The 16,006-nt window shown below is 40.4% G+C and overlaps 1 protein-coding gene across 4 annotated transcripts in view; it reads left to right on the plus strand.

Moving 5' to 3' along the window:
* Nucleotides 1-16,006, plus strand: part of PCDH15 (protocadherin related 15) — a gene marked incomplete at both ends in the record, with an annotated part of 362,472 nt that overhangs the window by 182,896 nt on the left and 163,570 nt on the right. For all 4 annotated transcript variants that reach the window (XM_084290012.1, XM_084290010.1, XM_084290013.1 and 1 more), the window contains 2 exons: nucleotides 3,577-3,770; nucleotides 9,036-9,168. In XM_084290012.1, the coding sequence (XP_084146138.1) occupies nucleotides 3,577-3,770; nucleotides 9,036-9,168 (327 nt within the window). The remainder of the gene's footprint in view (nucleotides 1-3,576; nucleotides 3,771-9,035; nucleotides 9,169-16,006) is intronic.

Raw genomic sequence — 16,006 nt, forward strand, 5'->3', positions numbered from 1 at the left:
GAATATGTCTTTACAAGCTTTAGGGCTGATAATAGCAGTCACTATATATCTGCTCTTCCATCCAAGAAAATCACTTCTTGTTGCAGTAGAATATGCATTTTGCAAAACTTTCAGTGCGTTACATGTTAATGTAATGACACTGATAGTGCTGGATGCAAAAAGTTTCCAAGGAAAGTAAAATCACGTTTTGTACTTTTTTTCACATATATTTTAGATGGATTTCTAAAATCTTGTTAACTATGAAGCTGTATCAGTCTTGGACAGCTGGAGATGAATTTATAGAATTATATATTATGGCAGCTGTAAAACTTTAATTCTATTTTTATTAATGTTTTTGCCCCTAAAACGTTATTGAAAACACTTATCTTTTCAAGCACTCGGTATTTGTAAGTTTAATTAACCTTATTAATTTATGTATTTGTGTAGTCTATTAATTTCCTTTTTCCTGTCGTCACAGTAGAAACTGGCCATGTTCCAAATGCTGTGATTAAAGCTTAGGACCTGTATTTTGGATAAAGCCTTTATTTGTCTTTTTGTGCATGTTACTCTTGAAGTGGAGAAGGTTATTACAACACTTCTTAACTATGTCACTTAGTTTGAAAGCTACTTTTTGCAAGGTTAATGAATGCATGCAGATATGTATAGAAACTCTAGAATGAGTGATCAAGGAAAATGGTTTAAAGAGGGGATTCAAGTTCTAAACCACAAGGGCACAGAAAGTGTGTTTTATATACTCAGCTTTGGTGTGCTGATTCAGTCTGACCATTTTAAGTCAGAGTTTTTATATGTCAAGACGTTGTATGGATGGAATGTATAGCACGTGACAAAAGTGCAGTCTTCATAGGATTTCTTCAGAATTTCAAAAGAAAATAGAAAACAAGAGATGTTCTGCAGAGATACCATGTGGATATTAATTCTGAGAGGAATCTCTTTCATGATTTTTGAAATATTTCAACTATATTGTGTGCAATGTATTATGGCATACCTCAATGAATTAAGATGTGATAGTTCTGGTGCAACGATGATAGTCGGATTGTTGGAAGGAAGCATCCATGACAAAGAAATCAAAATCAGCTTAAAGTTAAATGTTTTTGTTGGAATTTAGCTTTGGACCACTGTGCTGTATGTGAAAGAAGTACAACAGTGATTGCTTCAGCAGAAAAGGAACTTAACATAGTCTTCAGTTGACGCGTACTGTGTACAATCTGTTCCAGGTTAGAAATGGCTGGTCCTCTATATAGTAACTCAGTCCCCAACAGCAGTAATAGTTTGCACTGCTAATAAAGAAGGTAAACCCTACTTTTGCTAATACACCTAAATCACGTCTTTCAGCATACCTGCTCTGAGTTCTTTGCTATCTTGGGCAATTTTGGGTATTTTGAAAGTTGTAGATAGTGCTCTGAAAGGCTGCAACCTGCTGAAGCTTGAGTGTGATGCTATATTGATTAATAGATTACATTATATCCTAAAGTGGCAGAGACTTGAATGGGTTTCTCTACCTGTCTGCACTCCTGTCAGCTTTGAGAGTGCCATGAGGATGAGAAAAGGGTGTCTGATAGACAAGACATTGAGCCTGCTGTGTTGGCTGCCCCTGGCTGAGTTAACCTCTGTTGATCCTGCCATTAGCTTCATGGTCATTGCTAAAGTTTCATGTCATTGTGTGTTACCCTGAAATCCCGGACCTGCAGTCCTTGTGCAAGTCTGCCCACTGGCATGAGCATTCATGTCAAGAAAGCCAAAGCAGACAGGCCAGCAGAGACCTTTCAAGAAGCTGCATACCTGTTTTTTCATTTTCTCTTCAGGAGCCTCTCTTCAGGGAATCATTTCTGAGGCTGAGATTTCGTACTGTTTTGTATGTCCCAGGAGGGCCCTGCTTCCATACCTGCTGCTGCCCTCTCACCATTTCCCACCTCCAGCTGCCTGGCTGCAGCTGGGAGCAGCAGGAGCCTGCTGGGTCGTCATTCCCTGTCATTTCCACTTACTGCTGTTGGTAGCTGGGCCAGCTGGGTGCATGGGCAGTGCTGCCACCACCTGCTGTGGCCTCCTTCAGGGTCCAAGCACTGGTCACATGGCTTTATGTCACCCCCCGCGCTTTCCAGGGTAATGAAGAGCCACCTGTGAAACCAGCATGTCTGTCAACAAGCTGATGCCTACGGGAAGCAGATGCTCACCTTAGAAAGTCCAGAGGTTCTGGCGTAGTTTGTGTCAACTTTGGAGATTCAACCCTAAATTGAACAGAAAGCTGCTGCTCCCTTTTGTTTTCTGAAGGCAATAATTAAGTTGCAGTGTTAAGCTGTGTAATAAGACTCAACTGATGGGCAGTGTGTGCAGTTTGCTGTGTGATTATGTCATACACAGAATAAATTGTATTTACTCCTTAGGAAAGGAAGATGAGAGGAGGTAAAAGGGCTAAGCTTAGAGACGGGGCTGTCAACTGGCATGACTGAAGTGTGGATGCATATTTCTGACTACATTAGGGCAGAGGTCTAATTTGAAATATGATTGCTAGATATATTTGCTTTGTGGAGTGGTAGTAAGAGTTGTTAGTACTTGACACTTGTCTAGAAGCAAACAAATAGGAATACAGAGATGGTTTTTTCTAGCTGTGTGTGTGTGTAAATGTTTTTCACGTTGCATGCTATGGAAGTGGAATAAACCTGCTGCATTTTCCAAGGGCAGGATACGAACCTCCTCATTCCACTGGTAATAAATGCATGCTCATCTGTATAATTTGTGTCTAAAACATTGGGCCATAGAATTTTCTCATCCTGAGAGCCAAAATTGTACAATTCTATAGCAGAAATGCTTCATGTGAGAGTAAGTACAGGCCCAGTAGAGAGATGGTGTTGAGGCAGCAAAGGCATGCTCAATTCCATTTGTCACCCAGCTTTGAGGTAGCTGCTTATACGCAGAGCCTTTCAGATCGGTGGTGCCCTGGGAGAGGGGCCTTGCATGTGTGTGAGGTGCCTGGTTGTGTCCATATGGAACAAATGCCATTTCCCTTCTGCTTGGCTCCTTCTGTGGTGCGTGCACCCAGAAGCACTGTGAACGTTGTTCTCCAGTTCCACCCAGCGGGGGCTTGTAATGCAAAACCTGGATATTAGACTTCCTGGTAGTAACAGGGCTGCCACCTTGAAGAGTGTAGAGAGGGATGGGAAGTTTCAGTAATAAAATACGATCCTCTTGTTAGATTTTCAACACAGTAAGTAACCCCTCCTCCCCCTTTTTAAAGAAGTGTTATGAATTCCACTCTACAGAAAGTAAAATTGGTCTCAATTAGTTTTCTTAATTCATATCTTAAAATAACTTTCTTGCAATCTTACGTAGGCAGTTTTTCTGTGCTCCATGATGTTCTTCCACCTATTATCCTTCACTTAAACTATATCCTTCTTGTACTGTAATTAGAAATCACAGCATATGTTACAGGTGTTCAGGTTTTCTCTCATCTTTGCTTCTTCTACTCCTAACAAGTTGCCTTATTTAAAAAAACAAAACAAAACAAACAATCAAACAAAAAAAAACTATTAAAATACAACACTGAATCATGCGTGCTGACATTCTGGTTTTGAATTGCAGCTCACTGCTGTAGATGCGGACGAGGGACCCAATGGACAGATAGTGTATGAAATTTTGGCTGGGGATCAGGGAGACTTCATCATCAATGACCGAACAGGCCTTATCACCATTGCTCCAGGAGTTGTACTGTCAGTGGGGCGATCCTATGCTCTCACTGTCAAAGCATCTGATAGTGCTCCTCCTGCGCAGAGAAGGTAATTCGTCTTATAATGAAACTAATTTTTAATCAGTGCTTAGCAGTGTGTAATTAGTGTGAGCACACCCTTATGCCTGTAACTTGGAACTGGAATAAGATTCAGTGTGTTCTGTTTGGTGTCTAAGGGTCTCATTTTGGGCAACTGTCATATTAGAAATCAGTTTAATGCTTTCACTTTTTGTTCCTTACTTGTATTCTTCATGTAGTACACAGGTTTCATTATTTCATTTGCTTGTAATGTTTTTTTTTTGTTTGTTTTTTTAATAAAGTTCAAATGTTTTGCTGTAGTTGTGCATGCACATTTGTTATAAGAAATTGAAGTGAAGGGATGTAAGGAAGAAAGAAGTGAGATGTGATGCAGAAAGAAGTCTCAGGAACAGTCTGGTTGCTGAGCTGGAGACCTGTCCAGGCATAGGGTGTACAAGGGCACCCAGACTTAGCATGCTGGGGATGTACCTGGCAAGCTGTGCCCATGGTGAGCAGTACCCCTCCTGAGACCTTAATTCTAACTGGCAGAATTATTTCTGTGCTCCACCAGCCGATAGGTGAAAGCAGACTGCAGGTTTACTGTGGGCACAATAAGATGCTCTTATGTTCAAAAAGCCAAAGGTATCAAGTCCCACTTACCTGCTTCTTTTGAGTTTGTATTCTGCAAGTGGCGATAGTGCACAGGTGGCGTCATTTCACGAGGGTGCAGGGAGGTGCATAAAAATGGCTCTGGTTCTCTGTCTGGTGTCGTGTATTGATAATGTGTAAACCTTGTTGTCCAAAGAGGGTGATTGAGAGGAACTGTAGTCTCCAGCATTTTAATCTCCCACAGACTTTTTTCCTCCTCAGATGAGGGGTGTAAAAAGGAAAGTCTACATAAAAGTTCACTTTTGTGTATTGTTTTTTCTTCAAGACCTGTTGCTTCTGTCAATATTATTCAAGAAAGCAGCTCATTCTCTTCTGCAGATACTTCACAATTATATTTCCAATCGCTGAAGTATTCTGACTGTTAGACTGTTCATAACACTAACATCTGGTAACACGGTTTTCTGACTGAATTTTTCTCTTCCTTTCTCTCTGTTGCTTGCTTTCTTGATATGCCATCTCTTAGGGTAGCTGATAGTGGGCTGTTAGCAGTGGTGAAGAGAAGATTGTGGATGATTATGCAGTTGTGGTTGTGTGGTACTAACAGTATTAAAGTGGCAGACCAAAGTCAATAATGTCGCTTCAGAAGGCAGCAGCATGCCCAGCCAGCAGTAGTAACTGCTGCTCTAATACAATGCTGATTGCTGTTAGTTCCCTTTTTGTTGGGGAATTTTTTTATTGTCCTAAAATACATACTTCTGATGATATATGTTGTGAGGCTGTGCTTCATCCTCTTAAAGTGTCTTTAATGTAATAATCTTCAGAAGTGGAAAACCTCTCATTTATTACTGCTTCTGCTTGTCTCTCTTTTTAGGGAATTGCAACACACAATTTGTTCCATAGCTTTTAGGGGGTGTTCCACAGACCACTGCACCCAAGCAGCACTCCTGTAGTTGCCATGCACAGCCCCAGGGCTGCTCAGGCATTTTCAGGGCCCAGGGCTTGTTTCCTCTGTACCTGTGAAGGTTAAAAAATAATGGGAGGAAGTACTGGAGATTTCCCAAGTGTGAAGGTGGCATAAAAGAAGAAACTATGCAGAGAACTATTGTTTGGTAAGGTATATTTGGATAAAAAGATTTTGCTTCCTTCCTGCTGGTGTTTTTTCTGTAAGGCTGGAAAAACAGATGTGAGCTGGAGGGCTCGAGGCAGCCTCCTCTGATTTTACACAAAGAAGAGCCAGGAAGAGCTTGTGAGCCCAGAGGTCTTTAAAGCTGCCCTTTTGCATCTCTTAAATTTTAGTTCCTTCCTTCTGGCTGTGATGTGCTTAGAATCTCGCAGTTGGGGTTGCAGGAAATTGTTGCAGCTTCATCTGCAAAGCCGTCGTGTTGTGTTAGGTGCCCTGCTGCTGCACGGTGGAGGCAGTGACCGGCAACTGTGACCTCTAGGAATGGGCTAGGTCTAGGCACCTTTTATGTTTCTACTGAGAGGAAGATGGGAAGATAAGTAAATAAATTAAATGAGGGGTTTGATTTAATTTCAAATATCAAACTTTTTTTTTTTTTTTTCAAATATGCATCTTGCTGCAGGACATCCCAGGCTAACTCTAGTCATTTCAACTATCCCTTTGCTTCTGCACAAAGCAAAGCCAAACAGGGAAAGCTGGCTCAAGAGCAGTAGCTCTGTGGCCTCCGTGAGCACAAATTTAAATTGAAATGAATTCTGTGTAGCTCTTGCATGACATGTTAAAGTCTTGGCAGGTAACTGTGCATAAAATAAAGTATTATGTGGAATATTATTAGAATTTCTGTCTATAGCAGGTGTCACTAATTCAATTTGGAGTATATTGAAGTACACCTAAGTAGTATAAATATATGCAAAGTATAAAAGTTTAAAGATGCGGTTTAGGTTTTTGAAACTAAAATTATAGTTAAGCTTATAGTAATTACTGGTATCAATTGTTGAGAAAGCAGGAAAAGCATTTGTAAAATAAAACAACTTTTGTTCAGACCTTAGCCTTTTCACCATCTTCCTCAAAATCTTTGGAATTCAGTGGAATCTTCAGTTTAGTGATAACAGCAATCCGCCAGATGAAGTACAATCTAGAACTATTTGATCATGGGATTATTGAAAAGTCCAGTGAAAAAGGGCAATTTCTCTTCACCTTGCATATGCAGAGATGGTGTGGCCAAAGATCAGTCAGTCCCACACATACAGATATATTCATTATACAGTATATAATGTATGTAGAAAGCATGCAGAAGCTGAAGCAGATTCAGTGAAACAATCTCAGTGACTTGTTGGCCGTGCTTTCTTTGTATTACCATTTAGCTGGACTAGCATAAAAGCTGTATTGTGCATGTGTGAGCATTTTTCACTTCTGAGCTCTGTTATGTTTTCAGCATGTTCCCCTGTTCTTGCAGTGTTGAAACATCCATTGCAGTTGTTGGAAGGCTCAGCGCTGTCTCCTTCCTTTCTCATAATGTAGATTTTGTGAACTGCTTAAAAAGCCTTCATATAACACAGAAAAGGAATGGGTAACGTTGCAGAGCACTAATAAAAAATTGATTGAAAATGAAAAAAAAAAAAAGCCATTTAATACTGTAGTGTTTTTTGTTTGCAGTCTGCTAGTATTTTACTTTTGTGATCTTATCTTAAAGATTTGAAGAAAATTTGTTTACTGTTGTGAACAGAAAGCATTTTTTAAAGAGCCTGATATAGAATGAATCATCCTGGGCATTATTGCAATGTAGCAGGATCAGGAAAAAATGATAAAGAACATTTTTTTTATTAAATATTCAGCGGTGGAAGAAAAATGCACACTAAAAGTCAACTGTTTGGATGTGTATATCAAACATAGTCAAGAGCTATCTCAAGAAAATACACAGTCTGGGTTCTCCAGTGATATTTTGTCTGCTCGTTTATTGTGTCTGTTTTCGATCATTTGGTGATGGTATTATTTTATTCCAACAATGTAAGTGTGGAACATAGATTCAGAAATATTAGTGGGACATGATGGAGTATTTTAAAGCAGACAGGAAGGCAGGAAATTTTAGAAAGTGACTGCTTATAAGGAAGTAATGTACACTGAGTAGTCTGCTGTAGTTTTAAGTGTCCATCTTGCCCTGGATAAGTTGGGTTTGTTTATATCCCATGAGACAGACATCTGCACATTCAGCTTCTTAAATCCTGCGTGGGATGGTGGATGGTAAAGCTCTGTTACTGCCTAATGCATTTCAGTGGAAGTCATGTACTTGTTTAAAGTGCAATTAAATCAAATAAGGGCCTGGCTGTTATGTCCAAAGCAGTGAGATTTCTCATCCCCTGCACTTTGTAGAGGGACCTGAATCTGACATGTGCTCCGGAGCGACTTGGCTGCTGCATCGCTGTTCCTGAGAAGCTCAGGGTTGTGCCCAACTAACAGAAGGCAGGGTTTTTGGGCACTGACGGAAGTTTGCTTAGGACGTCGAGACATGGCTGGTGGCAGCCCAGTTTGAGCTTCGAGCTTGGTGCTGAGCTGTGGGAAGAGTTCATTCCCTGTACAGCTGCCTGCCGCGGGCACACACAGGACCCAGGCTGTGCCTCTGGAAGTGCCCCTGGAGACCGCTGTGGCACAGTCACTCACAGAGGCATTTGTGGTTCATTATCAGAGCTCTTGAGCTTGCTGCATGTTCACCTGGTGTGGTTTTTCTTCCCCCTGAAAATTAGGAACACCTTCATTTGTCCTTAATGGTTTCTTTCTGAAGCTCTAGGGCTGCAGGATTTACCCACTCTGTCTAATGGCTTATGCAGAGTAAGTTGCACGTGCAGTGTAGCACTTGCTCTCCTGGAGGAGCGCCTTGGGAAGTGGAGCTGTGGTAACATTCAGGAGAGAAGGCAGATGGGATTACTAAGCAAGGATGCAAGAAAAAGTTCCCTTTAGGACGAACACTAAATCTTTCTCTCAATTTCTGGGGGATTTCTGGCTTCCTTTCTAAATTCAGAGCAGTTGAATATTATGTGTCTACAGAATGGTTTCACAGGGTCTGCAGTGGGTGTAAGCACTCCCAGAAGAGCTTTCAATTTGCTTTTTGTGTTACATTTGAGTTAGTGGCTCGGAGCAGTCAGAGTTTTTGCCAGGTCTCCAAGGTGGCTTTTGAAGCCTCCTGTGTTGCCATGGCTCACTCTTGAGGCGAACTTGGGTTCATCCATGTGAACCACCATACTGATGCGGCCTTTTAGAGTTGCGTGCATCAGTCTTCCCCCAGCGTTATCTTCAGCAATGTTTTCAGTTCCCCCTCTTCCAAAGAAAGGTAGCAAACTGTACAACAGCCCGGATGCTCCAGGGGTGGATGCTGTGTGTAGCTGGTGGAGCTACCACCACAGAATGCCTCATCCTCTTGTACAGGACGCAGTGTCACCAGAGGATTATGAGGCTTCTTTTTACATGGTGTGTGCTGCAGTATTTTATAATTTTTTTTTTTTTTAAATAATACTTGGGCTTCTTTTTAAAGACTTTATTTAGCTTTTCTTTGGTTAATATTGCAGCTTTGTTTACTTTTGATATGGAATGGAGAGTATGTCTTGAAGCTTTTAAAGGAGTAAAGGGAGATTATTAGGCTTACAGAACACACAGTGAATAAAACAGACTCTGTTGGTTGCCTTCTGGTTGTTGAATTATTGATTTTGACTTCCATTTTTTGTCTCATTTCAGGAGCTCTATTACTACTGTTTACATCGAGGTCCTCCCGCCCAACAACCAGAGCCCTCCCCGCTTTCCCCAGCTGATGTACAGCCTTGAAGTCAGTGAGGCCATGAGAATTGGAGCAGTTTTGTTAAACCTGCAGGTACGATGCTTCCCTGTAAGCCTTTACCACCTTCCTTCTGTTTGTGTCCAGGCCGTGCAGAATCCAGTCCTTGCATATTGTGGGCAGAACAGTTTCTAGGAAGTGTGTTTATTTGCAATAAATAACACCTTTACATGTAGAATGAAAGAAAATTATTTGGATTTCTGAAAGTTCTTTGTTTGTGTAGGAAGTGCTAAAAGGTACTGTGGGCTGCATATGGGACTGAGGTATATGAAAGGATTTCCTGAATAGCTTAAAACTTAAAAAGCCTATATTTTTATTATGTTAAAATCCATCTATATAAGTTTGCCAGCAAATCAGAGGAACATAAGGACCTCTGCACTTCATTCCCGTTGAATTTCAGAAAGATTTTTGACACTCAGACTTCTTCAGCCTGGCATTTTTTAAGAGCTCACTCCCTTTAGTGCATGTAATAACAACTGCTGTTCTAGGCTAACAGAAAGCAGATCTCATTGCCTGGTTCTGCAGAGGTCCCTGAACTGAATGACCACCCAAAATAGCTCTGCAGATGGAAGCAGTGAAAACACACCAATGCAGTATTTATAAATAATGGTGGAGTAACATGTTTTGCAGACACACGCTGTTTCTCCATGTGGCACTGCATAGTTAATATATCAGGTTTCTCCTTGCTTATTTGCTGTTCCCTAAGTTTTTGCTGCTTTGTGTTCTGTCAATTTGTCTTGAAAGCCAACTGTGCAAAATAAGTAGATAAATTACAATTCTTTCAATGTATTTTGGGGAATCAGGAAGTTAATATTATGAAATAATTACGGCCTCAAGTCTAAAGCAATAAACTCAGTACAGCATGCTCTCCTGAGCATGGCTTTCTCTGTCTTTCCTGTAAACACTGCAGCATTATTCAGACTTCATACGAAGCTGCTCAAAGGAAGACTGGAGATACCTGAGCTAACAGAAGCCATACAGAGCAGTAGCCTTTATCTGCTTTAAGGCAAAGTAAGTCTGATGAACATTAGGTCAGCTCATATCAGCTGAGGAGTGTGTCTCTGTGTGTTTTGCACATTCAGTAAATACATGGAAAACAAATGACTGAAGCCAAAGGGTTTGAAATAAATAAACCTTGAGTCACTGATGCAGGTCAGCTTGCTGAAGAACTGATGGAAGATTAAGATTATTATGGATGGTTACACTGATATCGTCACGTGCACTGAGGGATGATGGCTGATTTAGCTTAGTGCTGAAAATTAACTGCTGGCCCATCTTTAATGCCTGCAGTGAGTTCAGAAGTGAAGATCCATGCTGCTCAGGAGCCTTCCTTACTGACGGGGAGGTGCTTGGTTTTGAAAACACCGCAGAAAAATGGGAGTTGGGAACACTCCAATTAACAGAAATGCTTGTATTTACCTGAAAGGTACTAGAATATATGCCCAAAGGCAGACAAGATATTAGGCAGGTTTTAGTGTTTCAGGACTTTGTGTGATTTAAATATGGTTAGAAAGCAAACTGCATTGTTGGAATAAATGTTTTACTTAAATCATAATGTTTTTACCTAGATAGTGTTTTCCTTTTCACATGACCCTTTTTAAAGTATATAAGTAAGAGGGCCAAGCTGGGTATGCAAACTGGTCATGCCAGCTGCTCTGCCCCCTGCCAGGGTGCTGGGGAGCGTTTTGGTGATAGAGCAGTGGCTGTTCTCTTGCTACATGCCCAAAATGCCCAGAAAAGACTAATTACCGTGTTTGGGAAAGAGTGAAATACAGAAGTTAAAGCAGTTTTATGAGCTTTGAAAACACACAGAAAATGTTGTCTTCTAATTATCATGACGGCAGTGTAGATTTATCTTAAATTACTGATGTGGTATGAATGACTTGAGTTCACTTATACAATTTTTGTTTACGTAAAATATTCAATTGTTAGATGACAAATATGTGTGGGTTTCTCTCTTCGGGATTGGTGAAAGACTGTTTCTTTTGTAGAGCTGATGGTCCTGGATGAGAAACGTAGAACCGTTGACTTTATAGAGCTAGTTCAGCTTCCTCATTCTGCATTAATATGCTCATCTGTATTAAAGGACTTTTATCGCGTGGAGTATATTTCTGTCTTTCTCTTTCTTAATTCCCTGTGTAAAACTGTCCAGGACATTTTAAACATTCATAAACTGAGTATTTAAGGTTATGAAATCTCGTGCTGTCTTTTCCAGGCTAAGTTATCTATCAGTCATCGTGTGTGTTTGTGGAATTTGAACAGTAGTTTAATCTAGTGCCTCAAAATACAAAATATTACCAGTTCCCACACATTTTACAAATAATGTCACATAAATTTTACTTTCATGAGTAGTCTTATTGATATACTGAGTGTCTTGGACTTAAGGTGTTTTGTTTGGTATGCTAGGGTCAACAAATTTTGTTTTTATTACCATCTTTTAGCACTATTTTCGTAGTGTTTGCATACAGCACGAGGATTACAAAAGCAGGGAGATATCAAGTAAGTTATATAAATATTCCCGAGCTAGCAGATCCAAAGAGCTACAAACATCAGTGTCAATAACAATGTGAATGCTGATGTTTTAGATTTGCATATTAGGCTTTAAAGTATGTGTTTAAAAGAAAAAAACGATTTTCTCCTTTTCTGCTAAATGTTTTTAATGCTGATGAAGGAAGGTTAAAATTATTTCTTATACTGTTATTTATTTTATAATGTACCCAGTTGGTTGTGATTGGTGCTTTAATTAACGGCAGTTGAGATTAAATAATGCAATATTAACGTACTGTATTAATTTGTAAATAAACCTCATATTTTATTGCATGCCTGAGAGGCATTTATTGCTTTGTGCTTTGCCAGCCATTAATAATTAAAATATGCAAATCTAATTTTTTTTTTCTGGGAGTCCACAAACCAAAAATAGGACCGCTATTGTGGCCTAGGCATGGTGCAAGGAAGTGATGTGAAATCTTTGTGTGCTGTGTATGAAGTCACTGTATGCAGTTGATCTGGAAACAGTAGGTATAGGTTGCTTTTTTTCTGATTTGATTTTAAAAAGATTTTTAATCTTTTTGTTATGTACATAACAACTTGCTGTAATTTGCTTTATAGAGAACATTATTTTTAAAAACAATTATAAACTTTTCCCCACGATTTTGAAAATACAGTAATTGAAAAGTACATTTCCTCTGGACATACAGAGAAAATTAAAAGGTCTAGAACCAGTCTTTTGTTTATGGCTTTCTGAGCAACTCCAGCCTTCCTAGGAATGAGTGTAGACCATGAACAACCCTCTGACCCTTACGTGTGAAGTGCAGGCAGGATCCCCTGGAAGTAAGATCAGGAGCATACAGCTTTAGGAATGTACAGAAAGGATTGCTAAAGACAGAAGCAGCAGCGTGGTTTCAGTGATTCAGGTTCTGCTGTTGTCCTCGGAGGTGCTGCCTCATTGGATTTTTTGCATCTGCTATTTATGCAGTTTCATACCCTTGGCTAACAGTTTTTCCCTTGTCTTTCCTGAGTAAAATCCTGTCCTTCACCTCTTCAGTGTAAGGTCACCTGAACTCTGCTCACACTCTCTAACATGCTGGCACCTCCTGTCACTAGGTGTCATCCATGAATTTTATAAACTAGTTCTCTGCTTTGTCACTGATGTTGTTAATGGAAGGATTGATTGGTATTGGAACAAGTGTGCATGACTTTACAGAGCTCCAGATATACTAAATGCTAGCCGGTGCCATCTGACCTCAGTTTTATGATCAGGTTAATTCTAGTTTAATCCCATCTTCCACGTATAAACCATGTTTACTGAACTTGTTGGTGAAAACATTGCATAAAGCAGTGTGAAATGCCTCACTATGGCTCAGATGCATTATTACATGGTCTGTTCTGAAAATAGTAGGACTGGCTTTTTCCTGGGCTGACGAGAGGTGGTCTGCGCGCGCAGGATTGGTGGAGGGGGATATTGGGAACGCTGGGAAAAATTGGCAGTCGGCTGTCAGCCGTTGAAGAGAACAGGTTGCTTGTACTGTGAACACCTGTCGAAACGCCTCGTCACGAAGAATCATGGAGCGTTTACTAGAGCAGCGATAAGCGATCAAATTTTGTGTAAAGCTTGGTAAAACGGGCAAAGAGACTCACAACATGATTAAGGAGGCCTACGGCGATGCTACCATGGGTAGATCGTGTGTTTTTGAGTGGCACAAGCTGTTCCGAGAAGGTAGGGAAAGAGTGGAAGATGACGACTGCTCCGGACGCCCTTCGACCAGCAAGACCAACGAAAATGTGTCGCAAGTGAAAAATTTACTGAACTGAGGACGAGTATCAGAATGATTGCTGATGACTTGAGCATTCCTCAAACCCAGGTTTTTGAGATGGTAAAAGAAAACTTAGCCATGAGGAAAGTGTGCGCAAAGTTTGTGCAACGAGTGTTGTGAGAGGAGCAAAAGGCCACCCGGAAAGTGATCTGCCAGGATCTTCTTCATCATGTGAATGAGGAGCCCAACTTTTTGAACAATGTAGTGACCGGTGATGAGACGTGGGTGTTTGAATATGACCCGTAGAGTAAGCGGCAGAGCACAGAATGGCACACCCCTGCTTCCCCACACCCCAGGAAAGCACGAATGAGCAAATCCAAGCAAAAGTCCACACTCATTTGCTTTTTTGATCGACATGGAGTCATCCGCAAAGAGTTTGTACCACCCGGACAAACAGTTAATGCATTTTTTTATGTGGAAGTCCTCACAAGACTGTGAAAACGCATTGCTCGTGTCCACCCAGCCATCGTCAACAATTGGCGGCTGCACCATGACAACGCACCAAGCCACAAAGCGTTCCACGTAGTGGAGTATCTTGCCCAGCACAAGGTGGCAACGCTGCCTCAGCCCCCCTACAGCCCCAACTTGGCCCCGCCAGACTTTTTTCTATTCCCGAGAATAAAATTGACGCTCAAGGGGAAGCATCACGCATCGGTAGAGGCGCTTCAAGGGGCCATGATGAGGGAGCTAAACAGCATTCTGGTCCAGGCGTTCCTGGAGGTGTACAAAAACTGGAAAACTCATTGGCAGCAGTGTGTAGATGCGGAAGGGTGCTACTTTGAAAAATTCTATTGTTTGTTCTATTCTCATGAATAATTTTTTTTTTAAAAAATGAGTCCTTCTGCTTTCAGAAGAGACCATTACATCCACAGCTTTTACTCTATTTACAAGACGTGTTGTCCAGTTGTAGAAGAAAGTTAGATTGGTTAGATTTAGGGAAAGTTAACATTCCAGCCAGACCCAGTACAGTTTGACATATTTTGTTCTTGAGAAATTAGCATTGCTGTTATCCATCTCCATATTGTCATCTCAGGTACCTGCAAATAATTTGATTATTTGTGGTTTTCTGGGAATTGAGTTGTACCTGTCTAGCATGTGATTTCCTGGCTCTTTCCTCTGTGAAAGATGTACTTCGTGTTTGTCCTTCAGCAGATGTGTCCTCCGTGGGTATTTAAAAAAAAAAAAAAAAAAAAAAAAGCTGCTAATGGCTTTGAGATTACTTCAGCACATGCTTTTATACACTAGGATGAATTTCATCAGCCTGTAATTTCAGCAGATGATTTAAAGAAGCTCTGTTCATCTGCATACTCTCTGCCTTGTTCTTCCCCTATTCTAATTTGAGGTTTTACCCCTTTGTTGCCACAGTTTTGTTACCTGCTTGATTGCAGCTGAAATGCAGAGTGTTAGTGCTTTGACCTGCTTTTATTCTGTGGCAGGGTTCCCTGCTCCTCAGATTTCCTCTAACTTAAATGTTTCTTACTATCCTTTGCATTCTTTTATTTTCCTGTTACGCTTTTTTGTCAACTGTTTCTGACGCTGTCCTCATATAGTTGTTTGTGTTTTCTTTACACTTCATCTAATTTAGCCAGTGGTTTCTGTATGCTTCTATTTGGTTGACACAAGTTGGTATTTTACTAGATTCACTGTCCTGCCTGTGCACTGGCAGTTCATGCTTCTTTCTTCATGTTGGGGTGGGAGGTTGGCTCAGGACTGATTTTTATTTTCAGTTGCTTAGCCCAAAGATATGGGGTCCTAAACTGTGGTCTACAACAAATTCCTACAGAAAATTAGACAAGAAGGAGGATGGTTGTTGAGAGATTAAAAACACAAAAAGGCTTCCTCTCCTTATCTTCTTTTTCATTTTGACTTGTCTCCTATCTGCCCTTCTTTGAACTTGTTTGACCTTGCAATTATCATAGCAGTACTTTTATGTATAGTTTTTTCCTACAATAACATGCTTAATCACTTTGGATATTGAATGCTGAATGTTTGTAACTGTGAGACAGTTCAGTAAACAGTGTTTTCCCTGACAATCACCTGATTTCTCTTGGGGAAAAAGCTGTATGTAAACATGACAAAAAATATAACCATTACATGGCATATTTATGGCCATTTTTGGAAATAGATTAGCTGAAGCTTATCTTCAGAAGTAGTTTACTCAACTTCTGCAAAGCTGTTTTGCCATCTAGTAGATGGAATTTAATAGATTTGATGCTGTTAATAGCTCTTTTTTAAGTTATCATCCTAATTTACATCCGCCCAAAAGCACATTATGGTGGAGGGTGAATACTTATAGGACTACCCTGCTTAGTGGAGCATCAGTGAAAAGGCTTGGGATTGGATTCTGGTAAGCTAACAGAAAGAAGCAACAGGATAAGAAATGAGAACAAAGAAAATGACAAGCTCAGTCTCATCAGCCTGTTTTGTCACAAATATAAAAAGTAACTGAATAAAGCCTCAGTTTTATAATGCATTGCTGTGTGTTCGTGTGTAGTAGTGATTTGAAAGTGTGCATTTAGGATACTGTCATTTCTCTGTAGGATAAGGATTTGATGTGCTAC

The sequence above is a fragment of the Netta rufina genome (assembly GCF_964035555.1).
Source record: "Netta rufina genome assembly, chromosome: 7".
In the NCBI taxonomy this organism is placed as follows: domain Eukaryota; kingdom Metazoa; phylum Chordata; class Aves; order Anseriformes; family Anatidae; genus Netta; species Netta rufina.